At 41.8% G+C, this 19,389-nt stretch overlaps 1 protein-coding gene across 1 annotated transcript; it reads right to left on the bottom strand.

Annotated features, from left to right (window-relative positions):
• Window positions 1-939: 939 nt before the first annotated feature.
• On the bottom strand, window positions 940-19,389 carry LOC128454799 (FYVE and coiled-coil domain-containing protein 1). The gene is made up of 17 exons (XM_053438345.1): window positions 18,622-19,389; window positions 17,911-18,017; window positions 17,523-17,648; window positions 14,701-14,807; window positions 13,809-13,952; window positions 12,602-12,698; window positions 9,475-11,898; window positions 8,844-8,936; window positions 8,363-8,481; window positions 8,050-8,217; window positions 7,753-7,893; window positions 6,447-6,655; window positions 6,151-6,286; window positions 5,558-5,662; window positions 4,459-4,669; window positions 3,554-3,663; window positions 940-3,432 (listed from the first exon to the last, which is right to left on the bottom strand). Exons 1-17 carry the CDS (start codon window positions 18,674-18,676, stop codon window positions 3,357-3,359), a joined length of 4,428 nt encoding a protein of 1,475 aa, XP_053294320.1. The 5' UTR covers window positions 18,677-19,389; the 3' UTR covers window positions 940-3,356.

The raw sequence follows: 19,389 nt of genomic DNA, 5'->3' as shown, positions 1-19,389 counted from the left end.
ACACGTTCATACATGTGCACGGCCACAGAGCAAATCACAGATTCAGTGAAGGCGGTGGGCAGGAGGGAGAGAAAAGCAGGAGAGAGGGAGAGAAAGGGGGAGTCGAGGAGGAGGAGGAGGAGGATGTGACATGATTTACAAGGAGATCATTAACCTTGAGAAACAGAATGGCGTCTGTGACATAAGCACTATCTCTAAGACGGACACCTCGTGAGAACAATACACTCGTGGACGCTCTGGAAAACAAATGCACGCAAGTGGGTGTGCACGTCACAACAACCACGCAAACGCACACACACTACAAACGCTGTCGACTCATTTGATCCTTAAAAGAAGTCAAATGTGTCCCTGACACAACACAGGCTTCTATGTGTTTGCATTGGAAAGTGATAAAATAAATGATGAACATAATAATCACCGTGTGTGCCGTTGTTGGACATAATTGTCCCATGATGTAATGCACTATATGGAACTTATGTAAAATAAATAGTGTGATGCATCATTTTCTGTAAAACTCCCCCCCACTTGTTTGTTCATTGGTTTACACGTTAAATCTACAGGGTGGATTTCAATGTAATTTGATGGAAGGATGTGGTCGAGGGAAGGACAGCCCTCAGGGGACACACCCAGGACTTTGTTTCATCACTTTCTTTAACATTATGAGATAGGACAGTTTTCCCAGGGAATGATTCATGGCTCTTGATGACAAAAATTTGAAATATTTAGGGGAACTGATTCCTGAGTGTGGGAACTCGGGTACAGCTTGATTGAATTTAGGAAAGGAGGTGTGTGCTCTACTCAGTGCAATTCTAGCTAACTGGAAAAACACTATGAAAAATACTATATTGTATAAACTTAATGCAAACACCAGGTCGTGCAGGATCCTAGTGTCAAAAAGTACTTTTTAATAAACAAAAACTGATCAACACAAACAAGCAGTTATCACACAATCCTTATTTATTCGTCCACAGTCATGAATCCATTCTATCATAAATGCTTAGTAGGTAAAATAAAACATTGCCAACAATCATTCACAGGTTAAGTCAGAGAGTTTGATCTTCTCTCTGGTAAATCCAGCTGTAAACGTCTAAACACTCACTAGATGCACAGGAAAAGAAAACCATTCATCGACTGGCACAAAGGCTTCTGGGATGCAGACCGAGAAAAACAGAAAAAATAAGCCCTTTTCAAAAGTGCATGATACGGCAGTCGTGTCGCAATGTCTTCAAAACACAAACTCCCCTTTTCAAGAACAAGAAAATAGACAAATATGTTCCCCCGGAATATTTGGCAACGAATCACTCCTCTTACTCGGACATGTATAAAAAGTGAATTTTTCTTGGAGAAAGTAAAATGTCTTCCTCGTGTCAGTTACGCTGAAAATATATATTAAAGTTACAAAATGGTTTCAAAATGTTGGAAGACACTTTGGAAATGAGTCAGTGTAACAATCCAAGTTCTAAGACACTCAAAAGAGGATTATTGATTGAAAACATGAAAAAATCCACGTGGGACTTCAAGTATAAAGCAGATTTTTGGATTTGTATGATTTGAAGACTGTTTTCTGTGACACACTGCGAAACGCATCCAGAACATCACACAGCAACAGTAAACATCTAGAAAAGCTCTCTATATAAAAGTATTATTGACTGGTATCATTTATATATCCTCATAACTGATCTCTTCACTAAATCATCATCTATTTATTTGAAAGATTTATGATGATTGATATTAAACACTATATATTTAAAGCACTGAAATGTCTGATATGATATGTGCTCCCTCTTTTAAACCCCTTCACTGGTTAGACTGGGGACATGTGCACGTTCTTAATGTTTTCATCTGTAGAAACCACATTCTTCTCCTTTTTCATCTGCACAATTAAAACTGAACACTGGTTCTGCAACTTTTGCAGGATCCTGCTTCTTCTACTTCTTCTTTATCATCATTGCATAAACAACCAAAAACTCACAGCTGAAAAGGCAACAGTCAGACAACAGTGCATAATGTGATGTGTTTCTCCAATAACCAGTTAATTAAAATAGTTTGTTAACATTTAAGAAAGTAAAACCGTGTGGGTTAAGCTAAATCAGGGTTCTATGGATTTTCTTCTACATTGATTTGAGTAATTAAAACAAACTACTCAACAGAATCTTGGGATTTAATCTCACGTTGTCAACTAGAGCCGGACAAATTTATCTATTGGCCAATAGAGATCGTCTGATATGAGCCTTTTTCAGGACATGTCCAAACTTTTATTTTACAGAATAAATAATTCAGAAGAGATGTAAATTTTCTCGATATTTTGGATTAAAAAATAAGTTTCCAATTTAAGTTCCCATAATTGGTTGTATTTGTGTTTTTATAATCTATCGCCTTCTGAAATTTTGTATTTGCCAATATGGGGCTCATCGAATCCGTATCAGTCGGGCTCTATTGACAACACAGTAAACCTGAAACTCAACTTTACTATCCACAACACACCTGCACACACACACACCTGCATGCAAACACACACACACACAAATCAACTCTGTTTGCCTTCATGTCATATGGACATCACATGTTTATACTATGGCTCATAACTCTCTGTTCAGCATCTCTGAGAGTCAGACCACTGTGCAAATCACTGAGCAGCACTGAGACTGTATATTATATTTCAGCATAATTATAATAAAGTATAAGTAGATTCTTCTCTGCTTCATCTTATCTATAAAGAGTTTCTCTATTGATTTTCCATAAAAGTGTTAAATAAGAATAAATGCTGATATACTAACATAACATTATAAATACCTTAATAGAGGACTTTAACCATTTCACCCACTTCTAGTGGAACATTTCTCACTGTGCACATTAATCCTGTGGTTACAGTATGTTTTACTATTCAACACTAGTCTTCACGAGAGGCAAATAAAGGGAACAAAACGTATTTAATCAAACAAGTCGACCTCAGGATGAAGCAAACTGCAGCTTTACTTTGTCATAAAGTCGCCACATGACCTGAATCTCACAAACCTGCCACATAAGTTAAGTTCTTCACACTCAAATATGCCACAAACCGTTATTTATTGAGTGACTTTTAGGGTCTTTAATGCTACATTTAAACCAGCTTTTATAAAAGGCAGTGCATGCTCACACTCACTAGAACAACATTGTTTTACTCCACAGATTTTTGCCTTTGTTCAGCTTTCTTATGATCAGAAATCATCAGCAAGCCGCACACTGAGAGAGACGTTTCAAAAAAAGAAAGGAAGCCAGAACCTTCCCGTGAGGCTGATGAACGTCAGTGGAGTCCGACCCAGAGTGGACGTTTGGAGAGTCAGTCTCACAGCTGCTCACGGTGCCTCCCGTCCCGCTCAGAGGAGGTCAGTGCCATCGTAGACCACCGGCCTGTCCAGACTCAGGTGATACAGCACTTTCTTTGAGATGAACCTGATTCACAGTAAAAAGACAGAAATGTTTGCTTTACGTTTGATATTTGATATTGCTCCTCCTGGTCTAGTTTTTCTTTTGCGAGTGAAAAAGAACTGAATGACAGGACGGGCCGACTCACCTGGAGAAGGAGTTGTCAAAGATGAGTGTGTATTCTCCGGGGTTCCTGACTTTCAGTTCCCCCTGGATCGTCTCTTTGTGGGAGTTACAGCGAGTCAGTGGGATCAAAACCTGCACAGAGGAATCGGATTTGATACATTAAGGACAAATCTGAAAAGGTGAACGAATGAAAGGAGGATGTGGGGATGGAAGATGACAGATTGATCAAATCTGCTTCTGTGTTTGAATCCGTGGGAATCCTACATGCATGATGCAGAAAACTTAACCTATAGCTGCCGTCGTTGTTTCACTATAGGTCACGGAATCTGACAGGGGGACAGATTACAGTGTAACACCAGCTGTATGCTGAGGCAGACTACTTGTCCATATTCAAATTGCTACTTCCACAAATGCAGCATTTAAGAATAGTATTATTGACTCAAGTCTGACATTAGTGCGATAATCCAAAATGCTGATTTTGATATGCTGCCTGAGAGCAGCAGGAACTGTGAACACAACACTGACACGTCATCGCCCTCGAAGATAAATGCCAACAGGTGTTTATATTCACATCCAGCACATTACAGAGCAAAATAAGCTTCCCTTGGGATCCTGTTTGTGACCGTTCACACTCTTTTGGCTTTGTTTCTGGTCTCTACCAACTCCTGCAGGAAATATCTGTCTCTTCAAGTGCTAAACTGCAATCCCTGGGGTTTCAGGACTTCAGGTGACCCCTAGCATTGCCATATCGTTTTTATTAACCAGGATGCTCAGTCAATCAGTTTCCCTAAGAGGGTCACCGAGTAACCTGTAATCTGTAACGTTAGAGACAAGCAAAAGACTCGAGAAAGGATTCGTTGGCATCCAGAATTGAACCAGCAACCGGAGCCCATCCCTAAAAGTTACGTTGGTCTCCCAGCGTCTCACCTTGGCCTGCTCCAGCGGCGTCTCTGCGCTCTCCCTGTACACCACACTGAAGGAGATGCTCTTGGGCTCAGAGGTGAAGGTCCAGGACACAGTGGGACCAGGGCTGCTCATGGTGATGGGGATGGTGCTGTAACAGCTGGATTTGATGAAGAGCTCTTGGGAGCTGTCCCCGAACCCGGAGATGTCATCGATCGAGAAGTGGACGGAGAGTCTGAAGCGCAGGGGAAAGAATACCAGGACACAAGAAGAGAAGTGTATAAAGTTGAAGAGCTTTAATTTCACTACTATCTCAATAAAATGTTCAAAAGGTAAAATGCTGTCACAGTTTCCAGGAAATCCGGTTGATCATATCGCTTGCTCCCAAACAACAATCCAACAATATTTCATTAACTAACATTGAAGCAGAAACAAATAAATAAATCTGTTTATTGTTTCTTATCAGGGATTTAAGATGTATTTGTTTACCTCAAATGTACTTGTCAAAGTGAATTTATTTAGTCTGTGAGTACATTTGTTGTTTTGACAGAATGTTGCTTTGTTTGTCTGTTTATATCATATCTAGTTTTGTGCAAATGACACTGGGGATGTAGTGGGTGTGTGATTAAGGACTATGGAAGAGCCCTTATGGGTTTGTTATAGTTAATGTAATGCTATGTTTATTGCTTTATGCCACTGGGGTTATTTTATAATTATTACAATTATTTATGAATTGCATCCTGTTTTATTTTCTACGTTTCTGTCTGAGGACGAGATGTTGTTTCTTTAGTGAATTATCCTGAAATGAAATTAACTATCTAACACAAAAAAGACTAAAGCTTGACAAACTGCTACAAGAGACACCAGGTCAATAACAAGTCTATATAAGAACAGAGGTCACACAAATGACCAACGTAACATTTAGGGAAGCTTCTCATGCAGCTTGTACATTAGTTTCATATTTCACTTCCTGTTTCTTTGCTCTGGGCTTTAAGTTTTCTCCAGGAGCTGCTATTATTAGGAAACTTCCTCTCTGAGTTTATCTGTAACTTGTGACTGCATACATAGCTTAACTCCAAACTGCTGCATTAAGTGAAACTTTCACTGCTTGTGATGAACTCACGTGAGTTCTCCAGACTTCAGCAGGCAGATCTCTGCATCTTGCACCGAAGCCCCGAGGTCCTCAGTGTCCTCGGATGTGATGTCTCCTGCACTGGCACTGCTGCTTCTGGAAACAACAGACACACACTTGACATTTTAAAAAGTTTGTGGGGAATTGGTTTCACTTCCACATTCATATATATTCTGATGATGAGGGTCAAAGAAAAGTTCATCTATTGTGAAAAATAAAAACAAATGGGGAAGAAAACCTTTTTTAAAGTTCTGAAATTTGAAAATCTGTTATAAAATAAACATATTTGTATTGTGCACCTCTGCAGGGAATGCCAAAGTGCAAGATGTGTGTTAGAGTAGTAAATCTTTGATAAAGACAATGTATGCAAAAATCTATAAGCTGAAAAAATACAATTTAATCATGAGTAACATTAATCAAAATACATGTTCAAAGATACTTTCTGCAGAATTTATTTTTCACTGCTGCAAATATTTCTGGTTTTGTTGCTGTGAACATTCAAGAATCAAGCTGAGACACACTAAGGAGAAGCTGTCATGTGTAAACTCCATGTGCCCGTCAGTGGCTTCATGCATGATACTTACAGCTGTGCTGCCCCCTGCTGTCCTTGCTCAGAAGAGCAAGCGGTGGCAAAGGAGAGTGAGTCACTGACGACGCTCACTTCTTCGTCTGTGATGATGTCAAAAACACCATCATCCTGTTTCTCATTTTCATCCGGTCCTGGAAAACAAACATTATCTTTGTGTTTTCATCGCACTCTCACTGTGCCGTGGATCCCATCATCAACACATGAGTGAGTTTTAAATCGAGCGTGCCAATACCTTATTATTCAACAGAGATGTGTGTGTGTGTGTGTGTTTTTTCCTGTGTGTTCTCTCACCTGGCCCAGCAGTCACAGCTCTCCCCGCCTGCAGCAAGCGGCTGAAAGGAGTCCCCGGTGTGCTGTGCATCACTTCCTCCTGCGGGTGGCGCTCCACCACTGCACTGTGCTGGTTGTAACAGTCCGTGCAGCAGCGTTCTCTGGTGCCGCCCTGTTGGGTGCTCACCGTGTTGCTGCAGCAGTAGTAGCAGAAGGGACGCCCACACAGTCTAGAAAAACAGCAGATACAACGTGATGGAGATGAAGGGAGCGAGTAGAAAGGCTCATTATTTTTTTTAATGCATAATAGTCTCGAGGATTAATAAGCGTGAACTAACAAGTCTCTCTCTTGTCTGCTCTGATTGTGTAAGACGAATGCAAAAAAAAATTCAGGCAGGAAAACCAGTGGAAACAGGATATAATAAATATAATGTTTGATTGAGGGGTAGTTCTGGTTAAAATAGTTGCTAATGTGATGTCCTACATGTTATTGTTAAATGTTAAATTTGCTAAACACCGCTGAATCCACGGCTAATCTTCTCGAGCAGTGTGTGATTTCCTTGTTGCTTTCACACAGACGGGTTAAGTATAAATAGCAATGTCTTCATACTTTATTAAACATTGTTAGATGGGACGTTTTTCAAATATTTTTCAAAATTATTTATGTAGATAAAACAAATCAGATACGTTTGGGGGACTAATATTTATGAGGGTGGCGCAGATCCCCCGATAAAGTGAATGTAGTAACTTTAATTGTGGTTTCACAAGGGGATTGATGGGTAGAGGTATGAGTTCTTCTTAATACGAGAACTTCCATCGCATGTTGACTAATATAGTTGAGGTGCAGGAGGTTCCTGAGCTTTGATGGATACCACGGAGTCGCCTGTTGTGGAGTGTTTGACTTCCCAATAATGGTAAAGTTGATAAGTCAAAATGAGAAGTGAAATACAGAAACAAAATGCCACTGGACGTCTCGGACTCAGTTCCTGTTGTGTATTTTTACACAAGCGAGGACAAGGAAAAAAATCTTGTTTACGGGGCAACGATGCACAAAACTGTACTTATGACATATGGTTAGAAGGTGGATAGGAGACAGTCTTTTAGATCGAATACTGAGTGATGTTTCACACAGTACAATGTGTATTAAGGGGTCAAAGAAGTGCAGTGCTGAACTTAGTTCGAGTTGGACAAGCGATGTATTTATATACCGAAAAAAGTTATAAACCGTCATTACACTACTAGTTAAAAAGCCAGTAGCACTGATGGTACTGTAATTGGTTGCCATAATGCTATGTGTATGTGTTTATTACACAGAGGAGCATCTGACCTGCAGTTGTACTTGCGCAGCCACCAGCTGAACTGACTGTGACAGCCCAGACAGTAGTTCACGTCCCTCTCCGTCTCCTCGTCCCGCAGCTTCTGCTCAAACTCCAAGGCGTCGGATTTCTGCCAAAGTGCATCTTTCTCCCTGCAAAGAGCAAAATCCACCACAATTAAACTCTTAATGTAGATTATACAAGCTGGGCTTCTGGTGGAAGCCATTTTAATGGTTCAGAGGAATAACAAATCCTAGGCAAAAGTAGATCAGAGAGACTCCATTAGATATTTTAAGTCTGTTTTATACCTGATGAGTTCTATGAGTCTTTCCTCCAGATTGATTTTGGTGCGGTAGAGGTCATCGAGTTCAGCAGCTGTCTTCAGATCAAAGCTCTGTTTGTCCTTCGTGACTTTCCGTAGATTTTCACTCATCTCCTGACATGTCCGCTGAGCGGCTTCGAGACCAGACTCAGACCTGCGTGCGCGTGAGAAAAAAAAAGGCTGATTTCCTCGAAAAAGGCAAAATTAAATAAAAAAACAAACCCCCGGGATTGGAAACATTTAATTTCACAGAGCTTTAATTTGGTCCAGAATGTGTGATTATGAATACAGTATCTCACCTTGATAAATTCCCTTTCAGATGGATTATCTCGTCTTCTTTCTGCTGCATGAGATTTTCAGACTCGGCCATCTGGATGTTTTTCTCCTCAATCTGTTGGCAATATCTCTGATTCTCAGCCTGCGATCAGCACAGCAAAGCGAGGCGTTATTTCTGCTTCTTTGTGAATTATGCTTGTGACCATAACATTTTGATTACTTCAGTTGCAAAATAAACCAATGTTTCATCCGCAGATTAGCATTTTCATCCATCAATCTGAGACACACACATGTTTACATAAAGATAAATGTATCTGCACTCTGTTAGAGACTTTGTGTCCCAGTGTTTTTCTGCAGCATAGACCACGTTTAACAAGGTTTCATTTCCACGTCCAAAACCACTGAAGATTTGTGCAGTAAAACATCAACTCTGCTTCTGACTTGCTGCCTGTGTTTCATTTTACCACGGAACTAAACTTTGTCAGAAGCAGGTTATCCTCTCACCATTAGCCCTTTGAGTTTGTTCTCCAGATCGACCACATTCTCCTGCTCCGTCGTCAGATGTAATTTCACTTCCTGTAGCTCTTGCTTCACACTCTGAGTAAGAATATGAATCACAGATTATTATTATAGACAATCTCGAAAACTCATCAGCTCTCATTTGAAGACATAGTAGCCACTGGGGGCAGTGGACAATATTTTGGGGCTTCCGGAGCAGACAGTGGATATCCAGACTCTTCTGTTCACTGTACACTGCTTGGGGTCTGACTGGCAAATTAAAAAGCTGAGAACTAAAGCATCTTGGTCAATGTGTTTTTTTGTTCTACATACAGACTTTTTGCTTGTGGGAAATTAACACCTTTCTTAAATGTGATTGGTAGAAATGGGAACCAGAATGTTTCCAGACCCAAAATGTTTGCTCTTGCCCAGAGATGATGCATGTTCACATGTAGAATCTTTAGCAAAAAAGGTTAAAAAAAAGAATTTCCTGTTTACATGGCCAAAAAAAATCAACACTCAAAAAGCTGGTTTCTCTCATCCTCTATCTCTCTAACAGGGTTACTTAAAAGCATTTGAATACAATGAAGAATACAACGTTTACACAGTGGACACAGTTAACTGGTTTGTATCTGACCTGGAGCCGGCTGTCGTGGCTCATGGTCTGGCTGCTGAGCTGGAAGCGGAGGGCCTGGATCTGCTCCTGGTTCGTGTCCTGCAGAGATTCGGCCTCCTGCTGGGCGTCGCTCAGCTTCTGAAGCTTCTGCTTGGTTGCCAACAGACCCTCCTCATTATGGAGCTGATTGAGGAGTTTCTGGTTCTCTTGCCGTAATTCCTCCATGCAGCTCTTCCGCCTCTTGGCTTCCTGAGACGCCTCGTCCTCCAGCTCCTGCAGCCTTGTCGACAGGCCCTCAAAGCGCAGACGGGCCTCCTCATTGTCAGCGGTGAGCATACAAACATGCACGCCGAGCTCAGCTGTCTCTGTGTTGGCTCTATGCAGCGCCTCCCTGGAATCACTGTTCTCCAAACACAAGGATTCGTAGCGCTTCTTCAGTTTGCTCAGCTCCTCTCTGCAGGAGGTCACTTCTGCAGCCAGACCTGCTCGAGCCTGGGCCTCACCGTCCCGCTCACGGACGAGAGATTCTTCTCGCTCTCGGGACTGGAGAATCTCGTCCACGTGCTTGCGGTTCAGCTCCTCCACCTGGGCCTTGAGTTGTTCTGCTAAAGCTCGGAGGTCTTCCCTGGAGGACTCCGTCACCTCCTGGAGGGCCTGAACTTTCACTCTCTCCTCAGTCCCGGCCAGCAGCTGAGCCCTGAGCTCCACCACCTCTTCCCGGAGCCGGTGCACCTCCCTTAGGTTGAGCTCCAGTTGAGCCTCAGCTATCACCAGCCTGAATGAACCCTCTTTGGTTTCCATGGAGGAACTCGGATGCTGATTATCAAGCTTCTGCCTTTTCTCATTACTCTCCGCAGCTCCCTTTTCATCGTGCAGCTCTCCGCTCTTGCTCTCCAGCTCCACTGCTCGAGCCTGAAGAAGTCCACATTTAACAGTCTTGTCTCTGAACTTTGCCTCGGTCTCCTCTAGTTTTTCCAGTAACTCCGCTTGGCTTCTTTGCGACACTGTGAGGTTCTTGTCCAACTTGGCAACTTCGGTGGCGAGAGAGTCCAACTCCTGCTGTGTTCTCGCCAACCGCTTCCTCAACAAGGATTGAACCTCGAGAAGGTCTCTGTTCTCCTCCCCAAGCTTCTTCAACTGAGCATCTGACACCTCCTTCTGGACAAGTGCATTTTGTACAATCTCTTCCAAATGCAGGTTTTCATCTAGGAGCTTCTTCTCCCGGGCCTCCACACACACATTTGTAGCCTCTACTCTACTTTTTAAGTGCTTCTCCGATGCCCTCAAAGTGGCGAGCTGATCCAACAAGGCTGCCCTGCTCTCTGTTAGCTCTGTGACATTATCCTCACTCTTCTTCACTGTTTGCAGGAGCCTTGTGTTTCTTTCCATGAGGTTGCTGCACTGTGTTCTGAAGTCCTCAACATTCTCGGCTTGATCACAGGAAGTCACTTCATCATCAGTGAGTCTTGAGCTCAGACTTTCCTTTTCAATGTTTAACTTCTCCACCTGCTCCTCTAAGTGTTTTATTCTCTCTGAACTAACAGCAAGCTCTTTCTCTCGTTTTTTTAGGGCTTTTCTTAAATCGGGCATTAGGCTCTCGAGCTCCTCATTCTGGCCGCCACCCCTGCTACATATCTGCTCTACCTCCACCCTCTCCTCCCACAGCCTTTTCCTCAGGTCCTCTGCTTGCCGCTCCCTGCACTCCAGTGATGCTTGTAGACCCTGAAGCTGGGCTCTCAGGTTCCCCGTCTCCTTCTCTTTCAAACTCAGCGCCCCTTGAATTCGACCGACGACCCCTTGGAGCTCCTCCAGCCGTCCCAGCGCCTCCTCCTGTTCGTCATGGGCCCCAGCTTTCACTTCAGCTAGCTTCTCCTCACTGTCTCTCAACTCCTGTTCCCTGAGTTTGAGTTCCTGTGCTAGACGCTCAGAGATTCTGGCCCGGTCTTCAGACTCTCTCTTTGCTACCAGTCTCTCCTCCTCTGCCGTCTTAAGTTTATCCAGAAGATCCTGAATTTTCCAGGCGGAGTCACAGTAGCTTGCTGTTTGTTGGCCTTTTTCTTTCAGTGCTTCGTCCAACTTAGAGAGAAGCTCCATATTTCTGTTCTCTGCAGATGTGATTCTGTCTTGAATGTCACTTTTTATTGCTTCCCTATGAGTGTGAAGGTGATTTGTTTTCTCCCCATCACCGGCTTCAGCTGCTGCATAGTGTGCAGTTGACTTCTGAGCTGCCAGCTCTCCTTGCAGGTCTTTAACGACACCTTTCAGCTCTGCAGCTTCGTTGCTTAACTCCTGAACCTGCACCAGAAGCTCCTGCTGTCTGAGCTCGGACTGGTCGAGCTCAATGCGGAGATTCTCTGCGATACTGCAAGGAGAGGGTTCCCCCAGTTCCCCCAGTTCCCCAAGGAGACTGTGACTGAAGTCTGGGATTGGAAGAAACTCCTGTGCCTGGTGAGTGGATGGAACAAGAGAACTGTGGTCAGATGCTTCCAACAGTTTGTATATTTTTAAGATTTTTGACGTGGAAATGTGTAAATACAATCCCTGCAGCAAAAAATAAAATAAACTGTATTTTCAGGATCTTCTGCAGATCACACAGGTTGAAAACATTTTTGTAGCCAGCTAAGAGTCAGGAGTTTTCTCATAAGGTCTGCTTTGGATCATTGTACTACTTGTAGAAGCTCCTTTGCTGTAATGTGGTTGTTTTACTTTGTTTTTCAGCCCAAATTTAGTTTTGCCTTCCCAAGATCCCTGCATCTGACATTTCTTAATGAAATTTAGGGCAGCTCCTCAGTCGGCTGCTTTGAGGAACCCATGGTTGTTGAGGGAGAATTTATCAGCTCTTGAAATGTCATCAGCTGAACATTCCTAATGACAAATCTTCACCTGCCTTACAAGCCATAATGAGTCAATTATGGTCTAATGAGTTCACAAAGTTCTCCGTGATTCACAAGAAGCCGGCTGCTCAAACACATTTCACAATGCATGAAATGAAAAGGGACACATTACGAACACATGGGCAATAGAGGAGATTCATTTCATTGTGAGTTTGCCACAATGGTCATATTTACTTATATAAAGTCCCAACCTTTAATTACTCCGACTTTAAGATGCAGCTATATTTCGGTATGTTGTTGGTATGTGCAAGTACCTGTGAGTGTGAATAGCTGCTAACCAAACTGTTGATGCTGGAGCAGCGACTCGGAGGCTTCCACAGGAAAGCTGGTGAGGCTGTGCTCAGTGTTCGCCTTTAGCACAATGAAAAAACAAACGTCAAGATCATTCAACACCTGTTAAATCAAATGTGTGTTAATTAAAATGTCTTTGAATAACTTGGTGTACCTGATAACTTAAAACAATTAAAAAGAGATCCCTTTCAAACACAGATATTGATCTATCTGATAGAAACCTACATTATTCTGTCAAATCTAATGCACTCAAATATAACTGTTAATGAAAGGTAGGGAAGTTCATGCATTATATTCAGAGATGTTTTAATACCGCACCCTCCACTATGACCTCAATAAGAAACATATAATTGAATCAGCATTTTTCTGACAAAGTCAACACAAAATAAACATCATGAGCTTTGTAAAGATAAATGTTAGAGAACAGACGTTATCTTCCCGTATAACCCACTGCTGTAAACTACTAAATATGAATATCAGTCAGACGGAGGTAATGCTCCATTCACGTCACCTCAACCATTTGTAGGTAATTCTTCATGCCGCAGCTTATGTGATTGTAGGCGTCATCGCACTGCATTATACAACAGAAATTAAACGATAAGCCCTGTGATGTGATTCCATGAAACAACTACTGAAATTACACTTCAGAAAACTGTGGCCATCGCCTGTGAAGCGACTGAAAATTGATGACAAGGAAGTGAAAAGTTTTGGCAAAGGTGTTGACACGAACAACGGCGATTAATGTTCACACACTGTCGGCACCCACATCCTCTTAGACGCACATTAACACACCCTCAGGCGGGGAAAAAAAGGGCTGTGAAGGTGCAGAATGATCAGATAATTAAGTGTTTCTTCACGTTCTGAAATACCCACAGCGCCGTAATCTTACATTGAATGCACCAATTTGGTTTGTTATTACAAAGTGTCCCAATTTAGTTCTTTCTCTGATCAATTTGCTAATAACTTCCGACCCCAGGAGGATCTATAACCTTCCATTTGTTAGTCAAGTATCTTTGTCACAACACAGCAAAAAGAATGACTGCAACATACAGGAATACACCTTTGTTTCCGTGTTTCCTGTGTGTGAATACACCGTGTTTCCTGTGCATAAACAAAAGGAAGCTGCTCATTGTCAAAGAGCAAACAGTCGTGAGCGCAGGTTATTGTTACCTTGCAAAGGATGGCCAATCCGCATCGAGGTCATAACCTCTGGCCGCCACGTCAAATTGGATCTGGTTGAGCTCATAAAGATGGTTGATTATGTCAGAGGTGAGGTGACACTTAAGGAATGGACTCCGGGCATAATACCAGTCACTGCATTAGAAGAAACAAACAATAAACCACAATAATATATATTGTGGTTTTAATAGATGCAAAACAATGTTAATTAATGTGATTTATACAATTTAGACTTCGTATCATGATATTTCTGCTAAGATTAGATTCTTTTAAGATGAGCTTTAAAGCCCCTCCTCCCAGTGACACGTGTGACATGTTGTTTAGCTTAGCAAAGCTACGCTAACCTAACATTGGCTGTAGCTTCATATTTACAAGTACAGACATAAGAGTGTAGATAAGTTTCTCATCAAACCTTTTGCACGACATTAAGTTAAAATCAAAATCGCAAAACTGGCAAATTATTCCATCTAAGTTAATCAGATGGTTTCTATGGATTGTGTGTGACTGATTAAACTGTACAACAAGTGTTGCCTTACCAGACCAGAGCTGACACACAAACAGACACTCTATCATGAGTAACTTAAGGACAAGCGGTCTGAAATGAATTTGTTCTCAATGAAAAAATGATATCTGGTAAAATATTTGTCAAAATAAAGGGCTTAGTGAAAGAGAGGAAGTGAGAGGTGTGGCAGGTTCTTTTTCCTGTTAAAACATAAGGACTCAAATCCGAAAGGGACAGTCACACTTCTTGAAAAACGATGCCACCAAACCATCTACCGTGTTGTAAAAAAAAAAACACAAAGCATCGAGCTAATTTCATGAGAGCACACGTGTGGTAAAAAAAAAACCAGAGATGTGTGTGCGTAGATCTGTCTCCTCTGACCTTGTGACTTTCTGGTTTATAAGACACTGCTGCAGCGTGTCGGCAAGACGCTGGTGAACGAGCGAGTAGCGGATGAAGGCCCGTCCTTTCCCCAGTGGCGTCTTCAACTGAGGACGCACAAAAATATACAATTTAGTGAACTTTTATTGTGATTTATACTCTACAGGCTCGTACAGTGAAAAAGGGGGGTTCCTCTACCTGAATATTTTCCAAGTGAATGCAACCACATTTTCAGTTTCATGTCTTTAACTGAGAATGCAGCTATCAATTATTTACAATAACAATTCATCAGTGAATTTTTTTCTTTATATATCAGTTATCTATTTAGTCTATAAAGTGTCAGAAAATATCAAAAACTCTCAGAAACTAAAATGTTAACTTCAGATGTGTTTATTCTTCTGAGAACTGAAAACCCAAAAGTTTGAGCTTATGTTGACATAAACAAAAGAAAAGCAGAAAGTCTTCACATTGGAGAAGATGAAACCAAGTTTTTGCTTGAAATATTACTCAAATCAAATCAAAATACTTTTTTATAATATTTCTGAAAAACAACTAATTGATTAATCAAGTAATTGTATCTTTGTATCTAAATCTTTTTTGTGCACTTAGGTGGAAATTGGACAGAGCACACGGTGCAACAAAACTGGGAAAAGACCAAAGGCACAAGACAAAGACAGATCACAGGCATAAAAAATTATATTCAGCGGGCTTGAATACATGATATAAAACCAAGAAATGCAATAAATACATTACATAAGTGAGGTTTTAATAGTAATACTTGACAGAGAATGGAATAAAAGATCAAAAGGTTTCTCTTTGCTGTATTGTCCTAAGATTTGGACAATGGTGTTAATAATCTTGAATTACGGTTGCTGGTTTCCTACTGGTGTGAATGTTCTACAGCTCCACACACACATGTCCGCTTTTGTTTTAAAATAACCCTGGAGAAAGTGTATTTTGTTCAAAATCAGTTAAGACGTGAAAGGGTCATCGCAGCGCAGACACTCTCCAGCCCAGACTCTGGAATACGTTGACAGATGGGGGCTTTAGGTAAGACAACAGACTCACAGATCTACCATAAGGACACCAGCTGGAGGCTCCCTTATGTCTGTGACTAACCAGCAAGACACAAGAAGAGTAAAAATATTATATTACATTATATTATATTATATTTAGCAGAGCTGCACAAACTTGGTGGAAAGATGTGGAATGGATCAGAGAAGTTATCTGGATATTTATTATGGAGCAGATCTGGTTTAGGATCCACAAATTATTTTTCACTTTCTCTCTTTTCACTGACTTTCTAAACGTTTTCAACACTTTCCCTTATTTCTCAGAGAATAAAATGAGACATAGTTTGGGGACTGATAGCGGTGTGCGCTACTTGAGTCTGATCCAAATAGCACATTTAAATATGGTTTTATAAGGGGATTGTCGGCACGGGTAAATACTCTACTGAGTGATAATCTAGTATTATATTATATCATTATAAAATATTTCAAATAAGAAGTAAATGGCCGTCAGCTTCTATCAACTGAACAGTTACTGTTGAAGATAAAACCTTCAATCAACAAAGAAAGGTAGCAACCGCCATTCACCGAATGCGAGAAAATACCATTGGGGGTAAAACACAAACCTTTTAATTTGACTGGTTTGCAATATTTTTGGTTGACCCTCACTTTCCACTGCTGCTAGAGTTCAACACAAGAGAGGCTGGGAACTGTGTCCTCAGCAGGAATCACTAAACACTAAGAGAGCCCTTAGGTATGTGACACCAAATACCTAATCAGTGTTTCTCCTGGTAACATCTCTCTGTGGTGGTCTGCACCAACCAAAAAAAGCCTCGGTTGGACCACATTTTAAATGGTAATAAAAAAACAAATTGTTATTAAAATATTGTCCAAGAATTTACCCATCATTTAGTGCTCATCAATCCCTGCTCAGTCATATTGAGCATACAATAAATAGAATATAGGAAACACTGACTTCACTGGCTGTTCTATGTTTGATCCCATTCAATAACAGGTCGCTCTTTGAAATCCCTAAACAGGTCAACGAGTCTGTTGTTGAGATGCTAGGCTCCACGTTTTGACTCTCTTCGTCGATGCTGCTGTCAGAACCTTTTGTTTTCTTGCTATTTTTACAGATGTGGAGTCCTCGTGCTCGCCCTCACTGTCGGCTCTGCCTCTACCTCTCCGACAGGCTGTGAACGACCGGCAGGGGAGACGTTTTTAGCTATTGCTGTGACCATGAAAGCTAAAAACGTTTGGCCCGCCCACTGCAGGAGAGGAATCACATCCCACCCGCACACTGCCCTGCTGGCGCTACTCTATGCATCTCAATGGGAAAGAGGGTTCTTATCAAGCACTGTAATTGTCAAAGCTACTTTTCTATAGACTAAACAATCTCTCATGAGGCAAAGCTAATAAAAACAATACATTTGTAAATCATTTTTTAACAGTTTGAATGTTTGTAAGCAAAGAAACGTAAACATCAGGCCCACAGAATATGAAACAAGCCACAAACTAAAGACAGTACAAACCAGGGCTAAGTCAGGTGCAGTTAGTCGAGTGTGAAGCTCACCACTGTGAATCCTCGGGAGAGAAGGTGAAGAGGAAACAGGGCGGGAGTGTGTGAGCCAGTGAATTAGCAGCACAGAGACTTACTGTACCTGACTGGCCAGAGGATTACCAACATGGCTGCACTGTCACTGCGCATTGGAGTGTATGTAAATGTGTTGCATGCCATGGCTGAACACAACAAGAGTGCGACTGTTTTGTGTGTGTGTGTGTGTGTGTGTGTGTGTTGCACAGGAAGATTACCTCAGGGATGGACTTAACAAAACGGATGCCATCATTAGCTCCCTTGATCTTAATCAGGCAGTCGCAGAAGTAATCCCAGTAGTCTTTCCTCTGGCCGAGAAACGTTGTCTTCTCTTTCTGGTCGAACTAAGAAACAAAAACTGTCTTAATATTGCAAAGTCCTCAATGTGAATCGTGTTATTAGTCAATTATCAGAAAAGAAATCAAACATTGATTGGTTCCAGCCTCTAAAATAAGAGCATTCGAGGAAAACAAAGATTGGATCAAAGATGCAATCTGAAGACAATAAGATCACTTCTGAAAACTTAAGATGGCCACTTTTCACTTTGTACTAGGGATTAAAAGGCTTTTCAATACAGTAGGTGTGTGTGTGGGGGGGGTACCCTACCTGTAGCAGGTATTCAAGTTTATAGAAGAACTTGTGCAGGTTGGAGCTGTCATCAGTGATAGGTTCACCACACTCCCTGTGTTCTTTACTCAGCTCCAACACAGCATCTAAACCAAATACTCATAATGTTATTAACACACACACACACACACACACACACAGACACACAAATACCATCTCATATTCTTGTGTACACACAGAAGGCCCAACACTTTTCAGAATTTCTTATTTTACTCTCACTAGCAAAATGTTCCTATCAGTGGATAAATGTCACATTAATATTCCTTTTAGGTTTAAAGACAGATTTTTACTCCTGAGTAAAGGTTGATGTTTTAAATTCTTCCCAGAGAATGACAAACACTTGGTAAACAGTTTACCATTGCTACTGATGACAAATATATTGTGATAATTATTGATATTGCTTTGTTGCCCAGCCCTAACTACCAGAAAATCCTTCTTGCAACATTTCTATTATTCATGCAAAACACCTCCTGACAGAGATCTATGGCCGATCCAGATGTTGCAGTGAATAATTATTCCCGGGATTAAAATGCTGTTTTCCTTCTGTCCTGTGTTTTGCCTTGATATCTCCCCTCTTTTTTCTATTTTTAATTGCCGGTCCATGTCGCGTGGCAAACATGCAGCAACACCGCGTGCCGTAACACACATATGTTGTTTATGTTCGGGGCTATGTGTGGACGGCTTAATTACCATCCAGATCTCTGATTATCCTCTGCAGTTGATTATCTCCCACCGATGAGGCCATTGTTGGGTGGGTTTGGGGAGGGGGGGGGGTGGATGTCAGGGACTTCTGCACGTGGGATTAAAACAAGAGACATTTGAATTTAATTTGTGCACGTTTCTGAAATGATCTCATGATGTAAACATTGTCCCTGAAATGTCAAGAACATATTATTACAAAAAAAAGAAGCTGAAACAATGATACCTGACAGCATGTGAGTGTAAAAGTGGGACAGAGCTGAAACCACAGGGAGGTAAACATTTAAAATACTACTGATCTGACTTAAACAAGACACTAGTGAGTGACACACAAGGCTGATGAGTCCTGTTAGTGTGAAGCTAAGTGTGTGGAGCCTGAATGTGTTTAGAGGACTGAAGAGACCTCAGCCAGGAGCCAGGTTCACAGCAGCGTCCTTATCAGGGCTCAGTGACACAACCCGCTCCTATCTGCACCCACAACCAACCACAGCATCACAGCGGAGACGTTTCCGATCTGGGTCGAATCCCTCCTGACGCGACGTAAACACTGGGATTCATGGAAACCAGGAGGAGCTGCACCTGCTCCCAGCTCCTCCTGCCCCTCCTCGGCTCTTCACCCCCCGTGGCTTCTCCCTCCCGGGACGTCGCGGTCCGGAGGTCAAGTCGCAGTGAAAACACCTGAATGTTGAATAAAGAGTCGATAAAGAAACGTACTTGTTCGCTTGTCAGCGGTTCAGGATCCAGGTTGGAGGCTTAAAC

This window comes from Pleuronectes platessa, chromosome 13 (assembly GCF_947347685.1).
Source record: "Pleuronectes platessa chromosome 13, fPlePla1.1, whole genome shotgun sequence".
NCBI lineage: Eukaryota > Metazoa > Chordata > Actinopteri > Pleuronectiformes > Pleuronectidae > Pleuronectes > Pleuronectes platessa.
Note: the sequence above shows the minus strand (reverse complement) of the source record. Positions and strands in the feature narration are given on the sequence as shown.

Excerpts from the sequence above, each read along its gene's own strand:
- LOC128454799 (XM_053438345.1), bottom strand. The coding sequence starts at position 18,676 with ATGGCCTCATCGGTGGGAGATAATCAACTGCAGAGGATAATCAGAGAT. Across the intron at positions 13,953-14,700 it reads ATAAACCAGAAAGTCACAAG|TGACTGGTATTATGCCCGGA; the intron begins GTCAGAGGAGAC and ends CTTCTAATGCAG. Across the intron at positions 7,894-8,049 it reads AGACTCATAGAACTCATCAG|GGAGAAAGATGCACTTTGGC; the intron begins GTATAAAACAGA and ends TGCTCTTTGCAG.